We start from the raw sequence: 25,726 nt of genomic DNA, 5'->3' as shown, positions 1-25,726 counted from the left end.
TCCTGCTAAAACCACCAGCAGTGATTCAGCCAACGAGAGCTGACATTTGGGGCCAATGTTCCGAGCAGTGCATTTTGAAACTCCGACTCCAGCAGCGCAGATGATGAAAAAGTACAGAGCATTACAGACAGCCCCAGGGGAGGGGGGCTTCTGCGCCAAAACCACCCCCCTACAGTCAATCTGCAGAGCCAAAGACACGTATTTAACAGCTCCAAGCTCTGCTCATCTTCGAACTTCCAATGTAAAGAATCCAAGTCTCCCAAAGGATACCTTTTAAGATACGACTTATAATCAATTCAAGGGTGGAATGTTTTTGATTGTACTTTGGCTTCTGCAAAATTAAATGTTTAATTAAAAGACCACCCTTATTGAAAAGAAGACACAGTTTAAGTGCTACCATACTCTCTTAAAGTGAAAAACCTTTCTCTGGGGGAAAAGACAAGACACTACTACATGAAGTAGTAGTAAATGAAATACCAAAAATGAAGTACCAAAAAGACACTACTCCTAAAAATGAAAATTAGTAATCTTATCCTGTTTTAGAAAGAAGAAATACTTCCTTCCTCTTAAACAGCGATTTTACAGAACTTTGAAACCCTACAGAACTACAAATTACCTTGAAGGCTCAGTCCAGTTTGAAACATGGGAATATGCCCTGTGCTGCTTGTGGGAACAGCAATGTGCCCTTCTAAAGTCTTAAACAGGTTTGTTTTCTTTTCCACAATGGCATAAACTGGCAGAAAGAAGCACCTTGGCAGGTTATAGCTGTACACAATTAAATAGGGCTCCTGAGATAATCAATCCCTGGCACTTTCGTAAGTCATTGGGGTGGAATAACGTCATTTTACCTAACTGCACACACCTCTTTAAAACTGTACCAGCCTTAATATTCCCCCCTGGCTCTCATGTTCCAACTCATTACATTTTATATCTCCCCACTTCAGCCTTAAACTGAAGTCAAGAGTTGTAACTGTCAATCACTGCTCTGCTCTTGGAGCCCTTTCATAACCTGCAGTCTGAAGGAAAAGCTTCCCAGGCCTGCATTTCACACCACCACCATGTCCAGCTAACTGTGCCATCATTCAGATTGCTTGTTAATACATCCTGGGGCTCTAATAAGCAAGTTTCCCATTGTTTGGTACATTTGTTTCATCTCCTCTGACTGAAATTTTAATGAGTTTAGGAAAGAGAGGCTTCATTGGGAACTACCAGAAGAGTGGGAAAACAAGGATACTTTCTCAGAGATCTTGGAAACAAAAAAGTAACCAAAAGGCATCTGAGCGAACTAATTTACAGCAGTAAGAGAACTAAAAGCTGCATGCTTCTGAATTTTCTGTGTGCCAGAGGGCAGAAGTGATGGACTCCTAATTTTATGCAGTCAGTGATACAAGATGATTTGTTTCTTGTCAATCTGATGCATTTTCTGTGAGTTACAGAACAGATGAGAGAAAAAAAAATTACAAAAATCCTTCTGCTATGGAGTATAACTGTTACAAAATTACCTCTTCATTTACAATAGAATATGGAATTGAATAGACTATTTCAGCTGGATGGGACCCACAAGGATCATCTAGTTTAGCTGCCTGACCAATTCAGGGCTGAACAAAGGTTAAAGCTTTTTGTTAAGGGCTTATGCCCAAACGTCCCTTAAACACTGACAGGCCTGGGGGGCATTGACCACCTCTCTAGGTCACTTGTTCCAGGGTTTAATCACCCTCTTGGTAAAGAAATGCTTCCTAATGTCCAGTGAGAACCTCCCCTAGCACAGCTTCAAATCATTCCCATGTGTCCTATCACTGGATCCAGGAAGAAGAGCTCAGCATCTCCCTGTTTTCCCTCCTCAGCAAGCCTGAGAGAACAAGTTCCCTATTAAACTGCCAAATCTTTTCCATGCCATACCTACACACAAAGCAACTGTGAAGTTACAACAAATTCGGAGGTCAGAATGAACTACAGTTCACTGAAAGATAGCAAGAAGGTTCCTAGCTACTTATCTGGTTAAATCCAGGGGCTCAGTGTTGGGGTTTTTTTTAAATCCTAGATCTACACTGGCTCAGTTAAAATGGTTCAGCTGAGGCAATGAAATTACCCAGTGTGCTTCAGTCATCAGATGTATTTTCAAGGCTAAAGCATGAGGGTCCTAGAAGGGCCTGACATCCTGGGCTCAAGTCAGCCAACTTACAGAAATAAATTATATTTATGCTATGCGAGCAAGGATTAGTTACATGACTGAGGTCTTCAGGACTATCACACAACTTGTGTTTTCTCCACATGTGCCCCAATGGCTGATAAAAGTTGAAGGGGAATGGAGATTATGTAAATTATCTTTTTTTAATCCCTCAGGGAGAAAGAATTGTTCCTCACTTCATAGAAAAGAACTCTTACACAAAAAATTAAACATAAAAGACAACAAATAAAAGAAAACAGAATAGGTTAAAAGTGTAACTCAATTTGACCAAAAAAGATACAACCCCTAAGATGCAGATACGTTTCTATTAGTGTAACAGCAATTTTATCTACAAGCCTATCACCTTATCAATAAGCAAAGCCTATAAAGTACAAATGGTGGAAATAATTCTTAAATATCTCAGAAATAATTAACAGCAAGTTACCTTGCGATCTTCTTTAAAGACTTCAGCAGCAGTTGTGAAATGTGGAATGGCATTTTTACAGTGGGGACACCCTGTTTGACACAGGAAGAAAAAGACATCATAAACTTTAGTTATAAATAAGATACTGGGACAAACTCAAGACACAAGGTGAATCAGTGGAAATTTTGTACTAAAAATCATTCTAGACAGGAGCTCTCCAGTTCTGGTAGGAGTGGGACAGGGCATGTGTAGACCGTGTGTCAGCTACATGAATTTAGGCATGTGTTTAAAATCCCTCTGACTTCAAGCAGTTCAAGTGTACACTTAAGAGTTACACAAAATCCCATATAGGGACCACAGGGCAAGGGCTTTTCTCTATGGCCAGTCCCTTAAGAGCACTTTGAGATCAGCAGCCATAGACAGACCATTTCCCTGCTCTGTACCCCCTTGTACTGCCACGTGGGTTATTAGTGCTGTTGCCACAGACACCAGCTACACTTGGACATGGGAATAAAGACAGCACAGCTGTGAACAGAAGGAAGTTGGAAATTAGAAAGGAAGTTGCTGGGAGCATTTAGGAGTGTTTGGGAATTGCCTGTGTTAGAGCCAAGCCACCGGGAACACAAAGGAGGGGAAGAGAAGCAAGTCCAACAGGTTACACATCTTTCATTTATGGAGAACAGAAGTACAGTCCCAAGTCAGGATGACTGCTGCTGGCCTTCCTGGAGACCTTCCTCCTGTTCACCATAAATGGGCAACCACAGAATAGTGTTACAGACACAGCACACAAAATCCCCACAGCTTTGTACTGGAGATGGGCTGATACTTCTTTGTACCACTGCAGCATTGCACAAAAGGCCAGCTGATCCCTTGCTTAAATATACACTAAATTTACTCAAACATTTCAGAAGAAGCTACAGATGAGGAACAAGAACTGCTCTCTTGATTCAAGGTTCAGAACTGAGTGCTCTTAATTCAGAAGCAATGTTTATTGTCTATGAATAATCTAAAGTACTCTCAAAACATCAATACTAAGCAAGACTTTGAAAAAGAAAGTACCTGCATATGTGTAACAAATTACTTTTTTCAAACCCATCACAGAGGTTGATCCCAAGCAAACACTCAGGACAGTTGTTTTTGCTCAGATGCAGAGCAAAAAGGAATGGACACACTTCGGTCAAGCCTGTATAGTGCTAGCAAAGGCAAAGGAGTTCATCCTGCTATTATTTCTGGATAGGAACAGAACAGATCACAGATGAGTTACTCACAAGCTCCAATTACAGCTTATGCTACTGTTGTTTACTCGTATTTGACATGATGAAAAAGTGTCTGTGTTAGTTCTAAGTCAGTACTGAACAAATGCCCTCTTAGGAGGCTTGCAGCCACCCTCATAAACTACATGCACTCTTTCAGCTGACAAGAAAAACAGCATCTGTGCATAAACACTGCACTCCCCTTTCAGCTTCACCAAAATGCAATTTCATTGCTTACATGCACTACTTTGAATTTTAGAGTACTTTTTATTTTAGAATAGGATTTTGAAAGCACTGCAATGACACACGTGTATAAATACACTGAGAGTCTGTGCAGTAACCAAGAATACCAAAAAGTCAAGGGGATGTTTCCTGGGAAACTAAGGCACTCCTGCAAATCCATCTTAGTGGCTTCAAACTCTTTATGGAGCACAATGGCAGTTATCCTGGTGGCAGCTGTGTTTCAGTGGGAGATGGTGCAGGTCCCCTACAGCCTGCAAACTATTAACTTTGTTGAGTTGTTCAGCATTTGCCTGGAAGAAAATGGTCAAGAAAGAAAAAGAGGAGGAGGAGGAGGAAGAGAAGAAAGAGGAGGAGGCTGGGTTTCCAGGCTGTTCCCATGTCCATCAGCCCACTTTGGTGACCTATTTCCTTTTCTACCACTTATCTGTCCTGTCTGCCTGATACTGAAGAGCCTGCAGATCAAGCCTGCCTCTTAACACATTTTGGATAATTTCCTGCACTATGGCGTGACTGCCTTGGTTGACTTGTTAACACTGCTCTACACAAATATATCAGAACTGGTGACAACATCTAAAAAGAATTCCACAGACAAAAAATGGATAAAAATCAGGCACCTTTAAAAAAAGAACACTTGCTCTAGTCTACATGCTTACATACTGCAGCTTTTCTGCAAACTTTAAACCCTTCAGGTTCCCCTTTTCTGCTTATGATCTTGAGCTTGAAATTAAGATTTCACTGAAGAGCATATTTTAAATCCTCAATGAAAGATATTTCAGGGTAAGCATGATACTTCATGTCTTCATATTCCTCTCTAACACCTTTATGACACATCAGTCTATGTGTTTTCCACCTCAGGGGTGCTGGATGTGCAGAGGACAGGGCATTCAGTATAGCCCCCCTCTAAGCCCCTAGTAAAGTTGTAGGAGCTCTCCATGAGCCACACTCCTCAAGAAAATTAGAACACGATTCAACAAGTAACAAGCATATTCTTTCAAACAAAAAAGTCCAATGGCTATTAAAAATGCAAGCTGCCATTTCACATGGGCTAGGATGGCTGATAAGGAAACAGCCCAAGTAGCCCTTAGCTGGTGACTGCTCAGAGGAGCATCAGCAGCTGCTCCGTGTCCTTTCCACCCCAGGGAGTCAAACACTGCATGTGCTGCTGCACACTGTTCAACAGGTGAATGGAAAAGGGCTCTGAGTGTGCTTCTCAGCAAAGAGACACATCCTGCAAGGCCAAAAGGAAGCATCTCATTGTCTGACTGTTATGGCATTTTGGAAAAAGTACACAAAACCGAACATGCTTTGAGGCTGCAGCCAACATCACTACACAGAGGAGAGTCGTGTAATTCAAAGCAACTGACAAAGGAACCTATGTTAACACCTTTTATTTACTCTTCTCTGTGATCTTCTCATCTTCTCACTCCAATACCTAATCACAAAAAGTTACCTTCAGTTACGGATTTGAAGCTCCATTCCTCCTCCCCTCACTCCTCTCTTGGCCCAATCTCCTTTCTTTACTGCACTCTGCTTGCAAAACTAAAACACAACCATATGGTTTTTGGCAGAGCTGCCTCCAAGTCCAGTAGGCATTTTGTTAGCCTTGGACATCCATCCACGGAACAGATGTGAATGCTACACTGAATTCCCAAGGCGTTTCAAGGAGTCACTGAAAAAAGGGGAAGGAGCACATCATATGGAACAGCACAACTTCATCTGTTACAACTTAGAAGGATTGCCAAATGCAGCAAACACTTGGAAGTCACCCAACCCAGTCATTCTATTTAAAGTACGCATGCCAAAAAAAATAAAAGCAGAGGTTGATGTCTTCATTTTGACAGACGGAAAACTTGTTCTCCCCATTCCCTCTTCGCACCCACTATCACACGTTTATTTTAAGTGTTAACACTATCTTCTAGATTTGAAAGTGCAAAGAAAGGAAATGTACTGAGCACGGTACATGAAGATAGGAAGTGTGCAGCCTCCTTAGAAAGGATTTTTCAGATGGGCTGCAATGAAAAGAGATTAAACTGGTGGCATCTGAAGGTGTGGGTAATGTGTCAAGAACCAAAAGGTCCTGACCCTTCTCAGCAGTATTTATAGAACAGGAAGTCACTATGGACTAAACAAGTGGGAAAATTCATTTTAGTCAAATAATTTCTGTGCTCTGGTAAGCACACAGACTTCCTACAGGGACAAAAAGTGGAGTTTCAACCGAGCAGCATTGAAAGCAGCACTTCTGGGAGCAGAGACTTCTAATGTAGATGCACGGCTTTGCTTTACCAATTTTCTTTCTTTCTTCATTTTTACAATAGTCTCAAATTTGATCTCAACAGAGTTAAGAGTAGATGTGAACTGAACAGTCATTTTCTGAGCCTGACTTGAGAAATCTGAAGGAAACATGCTTCTGGAACATCCAGCATTTCCACAGGATCCCCATACTGGCACTCAAAACTCCTAATCACTCCTGCACATCTCAAGATAACACCATTTCCTAATGCAGAAACACAGTTGCATCACCTGGTAGGAAAACAAGAGAGCTTGACAACTAAGGCACATGCAGTAGCATGTGTTAAGGCCATTCCCTGTTCCAAATCAGTAAATGATACAGCTTCAGTACAGCTTTGGCCAGACATTCTCACCTCTGTGCTCAAAATCTGGCCCTCTGGAGGCCCACCCTTGTATTTTACATGAACCCCGTATTTTCTACACGGTTTTTCTACACCATTCATGCTGCAAAATTGGTATGAGCTGGGAAGGCACACTGTAGTACAGTCATGGCAAGCACTGTCACATTCCTCACCTTGAAAACAAAGCAGCTTTTGACTGATCCAGTATATGAAAAGTATGGTTTCTGTGGGTAAAAATTCAAAAGGAATGGCTGATGAATAGCAGATGAGGGAAATCAAGCAAGCAAACAGGCGGCCTTCATTGAGACCCATTATCACTTGGGGGGGGGGGTGTCAGATTAAATCTCCTCTAATTAGAGGGGCATTTAAAGGAAAGTTAGTGGGTCTTTTGGGCGATGAAGCGATGGAAAAATATATAGCCCAGCTAATTTTTCATGGACTGAATTTACTGATAGCAGGAACAACTGCACGGTACAGCATCTTCTCTGGCTGTCTTTGAGGAAAGACTCAACGAGACAGTACTGGTTTGGCCACAGAAAGGTGCTGGAGTGCCCAGCACATAAGCTGGCTTCATCCTCATAGAAACACTGCTTTGAGGAAGAAAGAGGCATTTCTGAAGAAATAAAGAACTGCAGGGTTGAGATGGATGTGATTTCCAAAATGATGCCACAACATAGTTGTGACATGATGTAAAACAAAGATATCACAAGGGGAAACAGAAAAACTTGCTAAGTGCTCACATCACCTTGTGAACTATTTTTTTTTAAACAAAAAAGAGATTGAGGAAAAAATAATATGAACCCATTTGTCAGGTAAGACAAGAATGACACAAAAACTGATATGATACGGTAGCAATTCAATAAATCCACAGACACAATATCCTGTTCTCTGAATTGTAAACATTTCCCGTAATTGCAGGATCTCATGGGGTGCAGAAGGGACATAGAGGATTTCAAAGCAATGGGACAATCTAATGAATAACCTACATATCTTTATTACATTCAAATGGAGAATTTTTCATTGAACAGTGTTTTCTTTTTTTTAACCAATTGTTTAGAGATGATAGCAAGTCAAAAAAAACCCTAAAAATTCTTAAACCTTCAATGTACAAAAGTATTAGGACCAGATGGCAAATTTAAGATGTCTCCAAAGTAGTGCATGAAACAGATGCACCCTGTCGTACAATAGTCACTTTATTACATTTGAAACAAAACTGCATCAAACTTTCAGAATTGCCTAAAGGAATCAAGTTCTCTTTCCAAAAAACCACAGGTTTCTACTTGCTTAAATATGAAAAACCATCCTTTAAGTTACTTCATGCTTTCTTTAATTTGAAACTACAAAGCCTAGTGATATAATATAACCCCTCTACAACTGAACAGTACAAGGTTAATTCAGTTTCCTTAGAAGAGTGGAAGCTGTATTAGCATAGCACATAGAAGAAAGGTGAAGCTGTTTTTAATGAATATAAATCAAAAGCTAACAATTTGTACAAAATAGATAAAGGAAGCAAATGGACATCAAAGCAGTATCTACAGTCAGCAGAGGTAATAATGATGTTTTAAGTATATAAGGGGCTTTAAATGTATTAGAACCGAAAGAAATCCAAACAATGCTAGCAATATAGCTTTGAAAGAAAATGATGGAGTTGTCAAAAGGAGCTTCACTGAATATATAAATTAAAATACTAAGTAGGTGTGGAGACGGTCTCTCTGCCTGGCACCTCCAAAGTGCTGTTTGCAGTTCTGGGTGCACAAATCAAGAATGAGTTCAAACTGCAGGGGGCTGAGAAGACCCATAAGAAAAACAACAGGACTGAAAGATGTGTTTCATGGCAAAGGGTGTCAGGAAGCTCAGTGTGTCAACAGCTTAAATCCAAAGATTAAGAAATTATAAAAATCGAGAAAAGTCAGTCTCTAATTTTCATTATAACAAGCTATTCAAGCTGGGTGCCAAAGGCTAAGTAGTCTCCAGAGCTGGCTGCCTGCTGAAGCCAATCAAAATCAGACAGGAAATTCACATTCCCCATCACCAGTGATTTTTAGTCCGAAAGGAAATGGTTTTCTGAAAGAGATGCTTTCACACAGTGGTTCTCTACCTGATCAGAAGGCAGCTGTCCTTGACTTGCATGGCTGAGCTGAAACTGCTACAGAAGTGACATGTTTTGGCTGTCCTCGTGTCACTGTCTCCGAGCAGAATGCCAGCACTGCCTCACAGTCAGGCGAGGATGGCGGCCCCTGCCAACCCTGACCTGAGCATACCAACCGGAATGGCTCCACAGCAGTGCAGATCAGGCATCTGGACTTCAGAAAGCACTAACCTTGAACTTTCTGCCCATCATTAATGCATAACAATGTATGACCCTACCCGTGTTGTTTCTGTGTGCACTTAGCATCTTGTACATAATAAAATCTTGATAAATAAAGTAACAAAGTGGTGTGCATATATTTTACATGAGGTTTTTTTTCAAAGAGACTGTTTAAACATGCACACATTTTAATGTAGACTGTTTTCATATCAAGTACTCTAACTTAAGCTGTTAGTATTTTCATAACAAAGTCCTGGCCAACTCCTTAGAAGGGATCTGAAAGCCCAGTGATTTGTGAGACAGTGGCATTTGTGCTGTCTGTGCTCTACCCTCAGCATGAGAAAGGGCTCTGCTCCCCCCTCAGCCCCCAGCTTCCTTTAGTACCTCTCAACGGGTGATCTCAAATGCTTTAACTAATATCAATTAATTACACTTCAAATTGCCCCTAAGAGAGACAGACGTGATTATCCCCCTCTGTCATTACACTCAAGGTTAAATGGAGTCAGGAAGAGGTTAAGTGACTCTCAGGGTTCACAATCCTGCTTGACAGGGAGCAGGGCTGCAAGGTGCTGACTCCATTTGTTCAACTACAAAACCACCAGGGCCTCAGAGGGCCCAGCACGTGGCAGGATGGAGCCCTCAGCGTGCAAAGTGCAGAGCAGAGAATGACTTTCCAATTCCCCATCTCTGCTTGAAATCATCACCGTCTAAATAACAGGGGTAGATAGTGCCCTCCGTTATTGGTTTTTAAATGAGTGCAATTCTAAGCAAGTGAAAGCAGCACATTGCACAGCTATCAAAGCAAACCCGGGAGCTCGTAGACCACAGAGTAAAGCAAAGCCTGTTTCCACTTCAAGAGTTCCAAGCGATTAACTAGAATTAAAACAAGAATATTAGTTGGTCAATCAAGGAGAGACAGGCCAGAGACAGTAATTGCATAGATAAGAGCTGAAAATGGGTATACTGCTTAAACCAATGCAATTCGTGTGGCTACAGAAGTTATTGAATCCACAGGCAGATTTGAGAAAGGCATTTGGAGATGTTACTGAAAGGTTAATTCTCTTTTGTTCTACCAGTAGAGAACTGGAGGTCCTTTTAATTGAATATCTGGACCCAAAGTTCACTTTGTGACACGATCTGACACCATAGTTTAATAATATTTCCAAGACACGAGATACTAGTAATTGAATGAGAGGGATTTGTCCTTTGATTTGAAAAAGGTTATGAGGTTTTCAGTTAAGCATGGGGTCAAACATAGCTTGTCTTGCTACTCGTAACGACAGGCAAACTACTACCAATTTCACAGCCTGCTGTTGGGTTTTGTTTTTTTCTAAGCTATCTGAACTCTTATTTTGTAGCACTAGATATACAGATGAGACGAGGGATACAGACCCAAATCTTTACAAACCAAAGCCTTAGACATGAGCAATTGCACCAGCAGCAACAAAGTCATCAGAACAAGCCAAATTGCAAAGTGACGAGAGGAAAAAAATTCGGCACAAAACTCTGGGACTGTTTTATACACTATGAAAAGCAAGGATATGACTGACTGCAGTGAATTACAAATTATATTAGAGCACTCAGCATTTGGCAACAAGCAATCCTTTAAGATGGAAAGCTATATAGCAAGTCACTTGTGGAAAGAAAGGGTTAAAGAGCAAGTTACACCCAGAACAAAGTTGAGCATCTGTTCCAGCAGAGCTGCATTTTCTACTGTGTCACTGGCCTATACAGCTCAAACGAAGCTGATAGCAGCAGCAAATGGTTAACTTGGTTAACTGCAAATACAGTTAGAGAGCAAATGAAATAATTTTTCCATCTAACATGCCAGTGGACACAACTGGTAACAGAAGACACACTGCAGAGATAGCAACAGCTGGCAGAGCACTGTGGAATTTCATCTGCACTAACAGAGTCTCAAAAGCAACCCCTGTTATGACAATGTTACACATCACCAGGAAAAGCATGTTTCTTATGTGAAATGGGTTTCATGACAGTGCATAAAGTTGAGTGGCATATTCATAGTTAAACGTCTCCTAATGTACCCACAGAGACTTTATGTGACATTGCACCAACAATAGCTGTGTGTCTGTGAGGAGAGAATTTCACAGGGCAAGAGCACACCCTTCCTTCCTCTTCCCTTCTCACAGTCCTGAACTGTTCATATACAGGTAATATTCTGCACACCAAATCACGGAGTTGTAACATTTTAGAGTTACAAAACAAGAGGAGCTGGATCACCCCAACAAATTTTAGTTCAACACTACAGTTCCACGACAGCCACTTCTGAGCACTTCCATCACCACTACCCACAGGGTGGGGAAGTGGCTCAACTTCTGAGAGCAGTTTAAATTGTTCCCTCAGCACTAATTATTATCCTCGACACAAATGCTAGGGCTAAGAGCAGTTCTGCCAGCCTGATTGCAGAGACCACTCTATAAAATTCATCCTTTATCAAACCCAGCCTGTTAAGGGGCTCTGTGGCATCAGCACTACATTACACTGACAGGAACACATCTCACTAACGTGTGCCTGTAGCAAGAGCACCACTAATGCAGGAGAGAAAGCAGTTAGAGGCAGAGCTAACATATCAAAATTCTGCAGTGCCAGCCCACGCAGGATTTAAAGTCTCATTATCAGAGGGTCCAGACCTCGCCTCTGCCTCAACCAACAACCAGAAAATCCTTCCTGCAAGGGTTTTTGCCTTGAAACGGATTCTTTCTGTTTTTGATAGCTTAAGCTTCATTTACAAACACACATATTTTGTTCAGGCTCTTTGATACAGCCTGCTAATGAAAACTTAACAAGATGTGCTTGCAAGCGACAGGAAAACCTCTTGGTGGGAGCCGATCCGAGGCCATCGTGAGACACTGAATTCAACTGTGCTGCTGCTTTGCTCTGCACGTCTGGACTCATTAACTCAGCTGTCCAGTATGTTCTCCCCCTCTGAGCACACTTCACACACAACTACGCCACCCAGGTCTGCTGAGTGATCCAGCAGGGACCCAGACTGCTCATCTCAGGCCCAGCAGCCACTGGCTGAGGCCTCACAGCCAGTCAAATTTGCCATGTTTTGCTACAGCAGTCCAGCTTAGCCAAAACATAGCATTATCTCACCAAAACTGCCTATGCAAAGGCTGAGATATGGTGCAACCAGCTTTCTCTGAGCTTACTTCAAATAACAGGAGGGATGAAAAGGAAACATTACTGCTTCTTCCAGAACAGCTTTTGATGACAGCTTGGGTCCCAGGGCTGGAGGAGCACACTGGCCCTCCTGGCTGTCAGCATTAATAACCAAAACACCACGTGCACCCTCTGTGCACACAGCGAGACCCACTCTGTCAAGGACTCTCAGCCAAGCGTTTTTTGTTGTTCTATATTCCTTGACGTGTACTGCATACCAGGATACAGAATGGTTAATATTTTCAACAATGTCTGCAGGTAAAATTAATGCAGGTTTGCTTTAGCCCTCAACATTTTATGCAGCACTAATGAAACACACAGGGATGGGTAGGACTGACTTAGTCAGATCCCTATCTGATTTCTTACTGCTGAAGAAATCCCTATGTGATTTCTTACTTCTTACTGATGGCCAGGAGATGACCCATCAGACAGCAATGATGTCAAATAATCCTGCTTGACTCTCTTTGTCAATACCCATGTACCATCTCCCACAAACAGCTTAGAACAACACATAGCCTTTTAATGCCTCAAACACCATCTCAAAGTCTTCTGGGATTTTATCAGGTGCAACACAGATTAGGCACCTTCATTCACTTCTTCCAGCCCTGAAAGAAAAACCCTACAATAAAGTTTAAGTGAACAGTCAAGGAGGCTGATGTCTTTTAATTGCACATCCCTCGCAGCAGTACAGCCACTTGCTCGATACAAAAATACCTCATTAAAATCATCCTCAAGATGGTTTATTTCCAGGTGTTCTCTGGGTAACCCCTGTGGGTCAGGCTTCACCAGAAAATAACCTTTTCCACCTGATGAAAATAATTTCCAGTAAAGTGAAAGTTTCACTGCTGAACACAGAACCGGAAATCAGATCCCAGCAAAGTATTTATTAAAAATACCCATTCTTGTGAACCCTGTTGAGTCCCACAGACTGAGGCCATTTGGCAAGTTAATAACATTGGCAACTGCCACCCTTATGAATCATTAAAAGGCAGCATTTTCCCCCTACTACTTCCCATTGCTGCTGAAAGTCTTTATTTTTTAAGAATGCTTACTAACTTGTGTTTTGACAAAAGTAGACACTGAATGAACTTGCTCAGTGCCAAGTGACTGATCTCAAAACAGAATGCCCTCCCCCCATTATATGGACCTGTTAATGACTGGTCTATTATATATAATTCCTTTCTGACACAGTTGATTTATTTGTAGTTTCTCTGGAAGCAGCAATCTCAACCAAAAAATGACATGAATGTGTTTTCATGTGTTGGCCTCTCATAATTCACAAGTGGACATCTTCTGTTTCTGTGCAAGAATTAGTAGTTGGTGTTAGTAAGCCTTTCATATTTAGAGAAAATCAGAACTTGATGAGAAGGGGAAAGGGGGGGAACCAAACTAAAATCAACAAATGTGTCCCCATGGTGTTAGGACAATGTATTTCAAACTCCAGTATTACTATTCCTAAAAATACAGCATTGCTGTGGTTGGAAGGCACTTCTGGAGATCCAACTCCCCTGCTCAAAACAGGGTCAAATCACAGCAGACTGCCCAGCACTGTGTCCAGTTGGGTTTTAAATATCTCCAGGGATGGAGACTCTTGGGTCAATCTATTCCAGTGTTCAACCACCACCATAGCAAAACCCCCACCACTTCTGTTAAATGTTTAAGCAAACTTTCCTGTGTTTCAATTTGTGCCTATTGCCTCTTGTCCTGTCCCTGAGCACTCCAGAGGAGAGTCTGGCTCTCTCTTCCTACCCCCCACATTAGGTACTTAATGCACACTGGTAAGCTCCTTCCGAGCCTCCTCTTCTTCAGGCTGAATAGTTCCAGCTCTCTCAGCTTCTCCTCACATATGTCAGATGCTTCAGACCCTTAATCACCATCATGGCCCTTCCATGGATTTACTCCAGTATGTCAGTGCTCCTCCTGTACTGGGGAGCCCAGAACTGGACACAGCAATCCAACTCTGTCTCACCAGTGCTGAGTAGAGGGGAAGGATCAGCTGCCTTGACCTGCTGGTGAAGCTCTGTCTAATGCAACTGAGGATACCCAGCTATGGAGTCTGCATCCCTGGCTCTGAATTGCCTCTACAACGGCCGAAAAGACCCAGCATAAATTTGAGGGAGCGTTTACCTAAGGCTTGATGGTCACGTGACCAAAGTATGACATCAAAAAGGTATATTAAATCCCAGGGATGAACAAGGTGAAAGAGGGAACCATGAGTCTTCATTTAGATAACGGGATGGTCATTAATTTGGTATGGATCTCGGCATTGGCTTGACAAGAAATTGCATGTAGGATTCCAAGGGCTTCTCCACACAGAAGTTTGGGTTAAAAAAAAAGTACACTCACAAAGAACTATCTGCATTTCCCCAGTTCATTCAAAAATGCTCATGTAACTTCAATCATTCTTTTTGTCTCTTAATTTCAGCTTGAGTAATGCAGCAAAAACATCTCCAACTGTGAAGACATGTTATTTACTGGAACTTTGTTACCCTTTGTGATTCTGACAACTAATCACAACCAACTGCTTCTATTTTGCAGTTTTCAGTGCTATAATAGAAGATTAAAATTTAATGCACTGACAAAGTCAAATCTCAATTAGCTGGGATAACGGAGTGGAAAGAGCATATGAAAGTAAAAATACAGATAAAGCACCTTCAGATAAGCTGTATGAACAGTGAGGATGTTAGAGAAAGAAGGAAGAAAAGTCAGTGAGCTGATCCCAGAAGAGGCACCGATGCAAACTCATCGTCTCAGGATTCCAGGCTTTAATGCTGTGAGTCCTCAAACAAGCTCTGGATGTAGAGCACAGACATGTACCTCATGTACTTCTGGCTGTGACTGGTTCAGTCCTGCAGTCTAACTAGGCTGGATCTGTTCTTGTCCACTTGGCTCACTTCCTGATATTGTCCATAGCTTCCCAAATCCTGATCATCCATGTACCAGGCTATGTGTGCATATCAAACCATACTCAGACTAGTTGTCTCCCCCCATTTCTGGACAAAGCCAAGTGACACCTGGAGTAGTTGATGGTATCCAGTACTTTAAGAGCTGATCCATGGAGAGAATACAGGCACACAAATATTCCACAAAGGCCTCTCAAATGCTGGTGTAATAAACCTACTGCTTTCAAACACTCCTCAAATCCCTCACAGCATTCCCCAGGATGTAATACACACCTGTGGCTTCATGCTTCAGTTTTACAGATGGTATCATTGTCCTCCTCTTTTTTAGGCATTTTGAACTCAAAGGTACGTGACTGGGATGACAATTACATCTTAGGACCACAAAAGCCCCACAGGGGTCCAGAGAATTGCTGGGCCAGGTGCTGTGCAGCACAGATGCCAGCAGCCTGCTCCAAGTGCTAGCCCTGAGTAGCTCTAACAAGTGCCAACCCACAGCCCCAGCCTGTGTGCAATGGGGGCATGGTACAGACCCACGGAATGGACATTTACACGAAGATCACGTCCAAGGCAGTTACTGGCACGAGTAGCATTTGGTTTTCTGCAGCTGGCACTTTTGTCCCAAATCAGTATTGGGGACCCACCCCTACTAATCCTGCCGCGACAAATCAGCCATTACTGGGCACACAGGTGCCACCAGTGAGGAATGGGAATGTGAAATCAAGAGCAGGACTCTCTGTGGGTGTCAAGTCCACAGGAGTGGATTTTTTTTCCCCATTAATTTCAAGAGTTTTGATTCCGATTCTCAGTCCTTAAAATATTCCACAAGCATCAGGAATAACCTTTAAGCTTCAACCATATTCAGGTTGATGGAATAATGAGTTCCCTATCTTTTCCATGTGGATATAGCAGTCTTCTCTTCCAGAGCTAAATCACTGTGAAGCACAGTTCAGTACCATTAAAGCACCGTTCAGCTCAGTGCAGAGTTATCGGCACTGCAGCAGATTGATGGTTCTCCTATACATATTAAGCAATTTGGACTGGAAGCTGCCAGAGAAAAGCCAGATCTCATTTTATTTTGCATCTAAGATATATATCTGTGGCCTTTGCCTAAAGGTTTGTCACTCTAGCTGAAAGCCTGACAAAGGTCAAAATATTCAACTTTTTACTTTAAATTCTAATGACAGATGAGAGATACATTTCTTAGCATAAATATTTATATATAAACATATTTTATATATGCATGTATACACACACCCCCAATCTTAAAATATCTCAGCATATGTGTAAGTGTAACAAATACTGCCACAGAGTCACAAGTGAATGGAGTAGCATACTGTGAGTCTGCCCTGACCTAAGATCTGAATAGAAAAAGAAAATTATTTGAGATAATGGGGCCTTGCAATTTTAGCAGTGTTCCTTCAGCACTAAAAGAAGCAAGTTAAGACTAATTGACAATGTAAGCTCCAAGAGGTCTCAAGATTGAGAAAACAGTAAACAAAAGCTAATCTATCAAATTTAGCAGGAGGCACATTATCACTGCAGAAAAGCTGAAAAAACAGAACAATTTGTACCATTCTATTGCATTAATGATTATTTCACGGAAACCAGAGATTTAAAATATTCATCTACTACTTTCCCCTGCACCCAACAAAGGGCAGGCTTGTTGCCCTCCCTGCGTGTGCCTGCTTTCTGCTTTGCTCACAGAAACTTCCACATTTAGAGAGAACAAATCTGACAAATCAGAAACTGTGCATGACTCACATACTGACACCACAACAGCAACCCTGACAGCCCTAGGAGTCAGGGGAAGGCCAGAAGTGGTATCAGTTAACACCTTTCTGTCCTGTATAGAGGTGGTCTCATGCAGCACTGTGTCAAAACCAGTGCAAAAATGTGTCTGAAGGGCAGCCTCAAAGGATCCAATAGTTTTACATCATGCAAGCCTTGCATGCAAGCCTGTTCATATAGCCAGGGCCAGGCTGATCTTACTCACCCCTTCTGAAGTAAGGGTGAAAGTCAAACTGCAAACAATTAGCCCATTAGACAAGCTGCCTCATGCTTTCAGCCCTGGGAGCTGTATACTCATTGCACATAGTGTCTCTGCTTTAAACATGGCCTTAAAAAAAGACCAAGAATTTAAATGCCTTAAAAAGATGCTGCTAAAAACCAAAAGGGAAATAAATCTCTCTTCCACAGAAAGTCACTGATTGGGTAAAGAGAACTCAAGAAACAGTGAACTCCTAAATCTTACCATTTTGCGTGCAATCATTTGATTTTAAAATTACAACTTGCTCCTCTTAACCAGCTGAGATCCAGGAATCAGAAATTCCTGGCACATGGGCAATTTTTAGTCAATAGGTGGTGGGAACTGGAGTTGAGAAGGGATTACATCCCCTTCCTTTTTCTTTTACAACCTTCCAGAAATCTCCCTTCTGAATTGCACCCCTCCTTTCTCCCACATCCCTTCATGGGAGCCCCAGAGCATTCATGTTTAATTCTCTAACAGAAAAGCAAAATAAGGGGCTGCCTGATTAAACATTAAGGACCTTTTTCTCTCTTTATGGAAAATACCTTCAGTTTAATGGGAACAAGTTAGTAACTGTTTATCTGAAGGTTATCCATTAATTGCTGGCCATGTCATAGGGAAGAAATTTTTTACCATCTAGGGGACTGAGCCATGGTGCTATAAAGGCAAGTTAATTCTATATAATATTAAATGCCTGGAATATCTTTTCCATTTGATAAACCCCTCAAAAATTAAGAACTTGTGCATAGTCTGCCTGTCTCTGGGATGGCACAGGAAAACAGAAGAGGTCCCTCCATTTCACCTTACTTATAAAGAGCCTGATTCAAAACTTCTCTAGAAATATTCTCACGAGTTTCAAAAAGAAAGTGTGTGTGCGATGCACGCAAACCAATCTGGGAGAAGGGAGCTATCCCAGTGGAGACTTAAATGTAGATTTATTACAGACAAAATTTATTCCATCAAAATTTGTTCTCCTACACCACTATCGATTTCATTACTGAAGTGCTGCACTAATGAGTCAGGCTCTCCATGTCTATTGTGCTACTATAAAGGAACATATTTTCTTATATGGACCATAAAATGCAGCAGAGAAAAATAAATCTGTTTTGTTGTATTACTGTGGCCTGCTTTGGTGTCTGCATTAATGCAATAACTCAATAATTCTTTAAATAACCACTATAAACTGTTTTGTTTCTATTTATAAAGATACAATGATGTTCCCATGCACTTCTATTCAGAATCAGGTCTTTACCCTTAAAAGTCTGGGGACAGTGAGGGAATTAATTCAGGATTTCATAAACTGTAGGGCTTATAAAACCCATCCATGCAGAGACGTTTTTACTCACATGGTGCATAGAACATGACAAGGGTGTGCTTCTTCTTCTTCAAGGACTCCCTGAAGTCTTCACCAGCGAGGTGGACAACACTAGTCTGTTTTTCTTCCCATGCAGGCTCAGGTGGAGGTGGTGCTTCAGGACTAGAAAAGAAAGACAACCAGATTGGTTTGAAAATGTTTCTGGAAGCAGGAAAAGGAGCAGCATCGTCCTGGTCGTAACTACCATGAGGCAACCGAGGTACAAAAATCTCTCATGGTGTATGTGCAGTAGAAAAACATGCTCAGTATTTTCAACACCAGATAAGAGAAAAAAAGACGTAAGTTAATTTCTGGAACTCAATAAAAGTATAATTTAAGTGACTGTACTCAGGCATATGAGTAGAAATGCAGAATAAAGATTTCCTACGTTGCATCCAACATCTGGGTGGAAAAAACATTGCTCCTGTATCACTGTGTCATCCATAGGCATAAATTGAGAAGAACAGCAAGCAGGTGGAATCAAAAGGCAACCGATATAGAACAGCATCTTCCATTCAAACATCCTTTTTGTACTCTTTATCGCTATCATGCAAACTTCTACAAAGAATTTCATGACCTTCTCTTGAATACCTATGATATTAAAGCCAGGATGCAATAATCAGCATCGTTCCACTTGGAAGACTGGGGGTGACTGAACTGGAATATTTTATCTTGATAAAGAGAATGTCAGGTTTCAATTATGACTGCACATACTGGCTAGATCAGAGCAATCCTGCACACCTAGAGCGCCTCTAACAAAACTTCTGCTATTCACCAGCTCACAGACTTCTCTGAGACTCATTAAATTCACTCCTGCTGTATCTTAAATAGTGATTACTTATATAAAATCATCAGAATGGTGCCACGGTATAAAGACCTTCATATGTCGCCTTGGTAATAAATTAGCTTTTCAGACTTTCCTGTCACTTTGAACGACACCATTTTAAGTTATATCAGATACATAAAAACCAAGTGGAAAAAACCTCAATTTTTAAAGTCCTACTCAAGGTCATTTGGTGGACATCCATCCTATTTCCATGGATACTGATTTTCCAGTTGTTAAAGAATTAGGACAGATGGTTTGAATTTTCACACGAACAGTCGGTGTGAGCTACCACTGATTACAGTTACAGAAGGGTGACTTATTATCACACAAACTTTTCCATGCTGACCTGAAATAAGCTACCCAGCTTATAAGTGTGGCAGCACAGTCACCAGAGAGGAACCAGAGCCAAAACCTCCATGGCTGCAACCAGACCACCCACTGGGACAGGGGAACAAGCACTTTTATCTCCAGCCTACACCCCAGATGCATCCCTATCTCCACCAGCTTCAGTGTAGCTGTGACAATTCTATCCTTGGTCAGAAAACAAGGATGTTATTCTATTGCATCTCTAGCTGGGAGAACATCCAGGAGCAACAAGTAGGAGATAAGTTGTCTGGGTTTTGCCTGTATTGCTGACTACCTGAGGCTGCAAGCAAAAGTATTCCAGAGGAACAGTAGGATCCAGAAGTGATCAACACCCCTTCCCTCTTCCTTGTTGCTTATTCACCTGCCAGTATGTGCAGGCAGCATCAACCTGACTGTTTAACTCAATACAAATTACACAGAGCTCAAAACACTTGAGCAAACTGGTGAAACAAGGACAGTGACAACATCTACAATGGATACAGCAGCCTGGAGCCTGTGTGTGCAGGGAGGCCAAGGGAGTACGGTGTCTAAATGTAACATACAGATAAAGCTTCTCAACATGCTACAAAGATGCTGCCAGACTATATCTATTACGTGATTTGAAGCAGTCAGAGATGTAACATAAAAAGAAAAGAATAAAAAGCCAAACCAAAAAACTTCACACAATCCACTCCCCACCAAATAAGAGGGGAAAAGTTAATATCACATTCCTCATGCCAACTGTATTAACAGTTAAATGATTAAAAAACTTCACAAAACTCTGGCAGGTTTTTTTCCCCTTGAATAATGCAGAAAATACATTAGGCTTACAGTACCTAAAGAAAATGCATATTCTACATACATATATATATATATATGCATACTTTTACATATATGCATATATAATGCATACTTTAAGTGAGAATTGTACCTACAATTTATTTTGAAATGAAACTATTGTCATCATTTTCATATCAAACTTAATTCTGCACACTTCAGCACACCACCCAAGAAAAGTTGGTTAGTGTAGTCAAAGGTCTGGTTTTGTTGGTCTCACTGGCTTTCCTTCAGCCCTACATAGATGGAATTCTAGGCATTGGTCCTGAAATGCTGGAAAGATAAAAGTACAACTGTAGAAATTCAGTTACTAACAGTGAAATCTCCTGCTTTTTATAAAGAGGGAACAACAAATGTTCTATTTATTTTTCAGAGCCATTGCTATTCCCCCTCTTGTGAGAGGCTTCAGGTATATTTGAAAAATATTTTGGGAAAGAAATACTGGGACAACTATGAAAAAACCCACAGCAAATAAAGGATGTATTTTATTGGAGACCATAATTAACATACATGTTTTTATGTGTCTGAATACTGCAGGAGTCACTAACCAGGAACCCAAATACCATCTCAAAACCCTCAAAACTTACTTTTGCAGCCAGTCAATGATCTTCTTCTTTGTTCTTAGGTGTGGCAGAGTATATTTCTCCTCTCCATCCTTAAAATACTTCAAAGTAGGAAACCCTGAGATGTGGAATCTTTCTGCCAGCGCCTTGTTGACCGTAGCATCAACTGCTGCAAGGACACCTGGGCTCTAAAACAGAGATCACTCACTGTAAATCCCAGCCACATACACACCCCCTCTGGTAGGACACAGTGGGCTTGGGGGCAATCACTCATGATTTAGGTGCCTTCGCTATCTCAGGGACTCAGCACAGACTGACAGAAAGACACAGAGGACTGATGCAGAACCAGAAAGGGACATCTTATGGACTACTACCATTTCTGACAGGATTCTCTGTATATAATTCACTTTATAATGCTTAAGGGCTGTTCCCAGGAATGGCATTTCCTCCCGCAATTCCAAATTTCACCGAGAAGACAAGTTTTCTTCAAGGCAAATCCATGTTTTTCTAACTTGTGGGCATCTTTGCAAGGACCACCTTTAGAGTCAAAGGAGAGAAGGCACTTGTATAGTGTGATTCATTGGATCTTCGCTTTTCTCATCTCCTCCTTCTCTGACAACTACAAAGGGACTCTGGATGTCTCCACTGAAGATGCTTAAATGTGGGAGACTATTTGTATTTCTCCTCTTGCATGGTATACACAGCATGAGACTGAATCAATAACACTAATACTTGTACTATTGGATCTCTCTTCTCCAGCCAAGCTGATGGAACACTTAAAATGTAACTAATGGAGTGATGCAACCATAAAAACAGGGTATTTGAAAGAGGGATCAACCCCTTTTGTTTTTTTCCAAATCTAATTCATAAATAAAAGCCTATGTTTCTTCACATTCAATGCCTTTAAGTAAGGGGGAAAAAATCCATTTTTGGATTTGATCATATTATGTGTAAGGCCTACAGCACAATACATAAACATTTTTCGATTTTGTTTTCGTTCAAGACAGAATGTTCTTTCTCAGACTTTGGCACGGTTCATGCATTAGCGATGAGATTGTACTTTGGAAGCACATTTTGAAAGGTCCTGTGGGAGGATGAGAACAGCTGAATTTGTTGTAGGGAGAAAAGTCACTTTTATTACTCCAGTTATTTATTACTGATTATTTGAAGGATATAATAAAGGAAATTAGCTTACGTCACTGGCTACATGAAGAAACTCTGCAGCCTTCTCATATTCTGGCTTCATTTTCTTACAGTGTCCACACCCTGCCAAAAAAAAAAAATCCAATTAAGTTGTATATGCCATGGTTATTCACTGACCCATCTAGCCATTTTCAAAACCCAAAACCATGCGGTAGAGATTTACTAGAATTCTGTATGTATTTTACTTACTTTATTTGTAAAGCCTTAGTATGATTTAGGATCTTTTCCAAAATGGCCACAATAGTTTAAACAAAGAATGTAATCAATTAAAAATAACAATAAACGCCCTAATTTCACACCCACACCTCTCTCCTTACAGAAATTTGTCAAGCCCATTTCTTCTGGCATGGGCCAGAAGCCCATTGCTTCTTGGGCAAGGCACAACCTCACCCATTTCAGTTTCCAAATATTTATCTGCTTTAAAAAGAAACAACACAGCTCTTCACGTGACTTTGTGACTTTCAGCAGAGGCTTACACTAGCACATCTTAACAGAGCAATGTAATTTGAATTTAACTGCACTGATAATAAGCCCCATTTTACAGTGGTGCAGCATGTCCCTTTAGCAAGGACTTGCACTGATTTAATCACATCAGTGTAATTACACCACCACATATGTTCCCAACATAAGCAGGGCCTGTAAAACCGAGATAATGCTGCTTTCTCGCTTGTGCGAAGTTCTCCAGAGATCTGCCATTACTTCACTGCTAAGTGCTGACATCACAATAAAGTAAAATGAATGCATGGGTGAGAAAAGCAGACTTAAAATAAATTATTTGGGTGTAAATTAAACTGCTTTCAGCTGGTGCAGTTGCTTCCAGGCAAGCTGAACTTTAAGGACCAGGTGGAGTTCCTGCCGAGCTGTGACGCTGCGCTTCAGCACCTCCAGCGTGATGCTGGGCCTTGGCGGCAGCCCCTTCCTCACCCCCCGGGGCCAAGGGACCAGCACTACCACAGCCCCTGCAGGGACACTGCACACGGACTGAGTGGGCAAGACAGACACCCGGGCAGGGCGAGGGCCGGCTCCTCCAGCAGACAGAGATGCAGTGAGCTGTAACAAGGCGCCTGGCACGGCCCTGACACCGCACTCGCCTGCCCAGTGCACTGTAATCCCAATGCAATGCCTCGCTGCACTTCTCCCTCTTGTTTGCAGCAGCAGCCAGCTTGCTTTCCTTAGCTATTATTGTTGGAACGGGCACTTGAAAGCCCAGACTTTGCTGAGCTTTTGAAAGTTGTATCAGAAGATATGGTGAGAAATGCGTTTCAATGCGGCTCCAGCAAAAGCCGTCTCTGAGGTGTACAGGGAACACGGCTGGGGCTATTTTTACACCACTGTCGAAAAGAAAATAAACCAAGGACTCCGAATCTCAGCACTGCTTTGTTTCCCTCTAATGGGATGACTGCTGAAGCCAGCAGACACAAACCTGAACCTGAACTCAACCAGACAAGCATGTTTTATGTAGCACAAGTTAAAGAGCCGTGAAGTGATAGGACATCCAGGTGTAACCTCACCAGAGCAAACAGGGACCTCGGCAGAGCACCAAACACCACACCATGAAACACTTTCAGGGCGTGTTTATAGAACAGGGTGTACATTTTAATAAAAACTGCAAATCCCACCTGAGAATTACAGCAAATACCCAAGCACTTGATCGCAGACCAAACTCCAGTTCAAACACCACCTACAGTCCATACTGCTTGGTCATTTGCACAGTGTCCACAGCATTAAAGAGCCCCACATCATTCTTTTATGCAAAAAACAGTACTGTGGTAGGAACAGCAGAGAAAGGGGATCTCAGCTGGAGGAGAAAGCTTTGCTTTAGTTTTATACAGTGGTGTGATCATGTGCCACCACAATGGGAACCTGATGCAACAGCTTCAGAGGTGAATTCAGGAAGAAACTGGAAAAGGCTGAGGAAAAGTTACTGTCTCGGCACTGTTTGTCTTGGTTAAGAGCACAAGAGAGGCTGGCAAAATGATTTATTTGCCACCCACAGAAAACTTGCAGGCATATGGCTTTGTGGAAGGGGCTGACAGATCTCTTTGACACCTGCCCAATTTGATTTATTTCTCTTTTTAGGAACAGGGAACTTTATTTATTTTGTGCTCTTCCTCACTTCTAAACAAAGGGCATCTCGAGTGCCAGCTCAGATACCGGGGAACCTCTCTGAATTTAGCTTGCTCAAATCTGTACAAACAATACTTTTCTGCAGGGCTAACTTCACCTTGGTGGGCTTTACACAGTGTATCCTTCAGCCACAGCAAGGTTCATACTGTGCTCTAGCTATGGTATCCACACAATCTACACTATATTCCACAACCATTAATTAGATCTGATCAACCAAAGGCATTAAACAACCAGAGTTTTTCACAAAGCTCTGCAGAGAAGAAAAAAACCAAAACAACAATCCAGGTGTACTTTGCCTAGGAAATAAAAAAAAATATCCAAAGCATCTGAAATTCATGTAAGTAATATTTTGGATAAAGAGACCCAGACCATGAAATGTCACTGTTCTGTGTTCTTTCATGAACATCACACAGACACAGCGCTACTGACTGCCACAAAGCTAACTCACTCATGCTTAAAATAAAGGGGAAGCAGCATCAGGTCTTTAAAAGGCACTTAAATGAAAACTGAAGTCTTCAAATCTATATTGTGTAATGCTTGTTCTACCCCTGACAGAGGACAGCATGATATATCAGCCTGGAAAAACAGGCACCACATTAAACTGAACCTGAAAGAGGGACAACAAATCTTAAGAGCTTCTCCTACAATAAACAATGCTTTGCTGGCCATCTTTATGAGAACTTTGCTATTGTGTGCTACAGCCTGCTTCCATCTACCATTGCAGAAAGGGAGAGATACAAATCAGAAGTCAAACCTTCAAACTGGAAATCGATTAATCTCTTTTATGATTATTTATCCTATCTTTGAATAATCCTGTGAGGATTGCCATTAAATTTTCGAGGCCGATGAAGAAGTTATTTAAATGAATTCCAAGGTCACTGCCTCAACTTTGATTACTACATTAGGTTGTTCAGCAGCAACTGCATCCCTCTGTGCTAAGCTCTTCTAGTTTTAGGCATTTTCTGTTCATAAAATGAATGGGAAAATAACAACAACCCTCCAGGCCCTTAGCCCAGATGCTCCTGTGTGCTGTTGGGACAGAGAAGGAAGCTCACAGGTCTGCAGTGGGCACCCGTGATAGATGTGCTTTTAGCAGATGCGCGGTCGTGTTAAGTGTAAACTGACATTAAAACTAAAAGACTGAGCAAGGGAAGCAACTTGTTCAATCCCAGGTGAGAAGAGAAAAGTTGCAGTCAACAGTCAACCCAAGGATGCCCTGAGCCTACTCCAAGCACTGACATTCTCTGAACTTCTGGGGGTCATGGCTAGTGGAACACCCAAGGGACTTGTAGGTGTTTATCCAAGGGGACTCTCACAGCCTCGGTCTTTTCTCT

The 25,726-nt window shown here is 41.6% G+C and overlaps 1 protein-coding gene across 1 annotated transcript in view; it reads right to left on the bottom strand.

Moving 5' to 3' along the window:
* Positions 1–25,726, bottom strand: part of PDIA5 (protein disulfide isomerase family A member 5) — a 100,507-nt gene that overhangs the window by 11,972 nt on the left and 62,809 nt on the right. The window contains exons 12-15 of the mRNA XM_032692622.1: positions 22,258–22,328; positions 21,087–21,250; positions 18,484–18,614; positions 2,613–2,683 (exon numbers count right to left, since the gene is read on the bottom strand). Coding sequence (XP_032548513.1) covers positions 2,613–2,683; positions 18,484–18,614; positions 21,087–21,250; positions 22,258–22,328 — 437 coding nt within the window. The remainder of the gene's footprint in view (positions 1–2,612; positions 2,684–18,483; positions 18,615–21,086; positions 21,251–22,257; positions 22,329–25,726) is intronic.

Source organism: Chiroxiphia lanceolata, chromosome 7, assembly GCF_009829145.1.
Source record: "Chiroxiphia lanceolata isolate bChiLan1 chromosome 7, bChiLan1.pri, whole genome shotgun sequence".
Classification (NCBI taxonomy): Eukaryota; Metazoa; Chordata; class Aves; order Passeriformes; family Pipridae; genus Chiroxiphia; species Chiroxiphia lanceolata.
The sequence above is the reverse complement of the archived record's forward strand: the minus strand, read 5'-3'. Positions and strand labels throughout refer to the sequence as shown.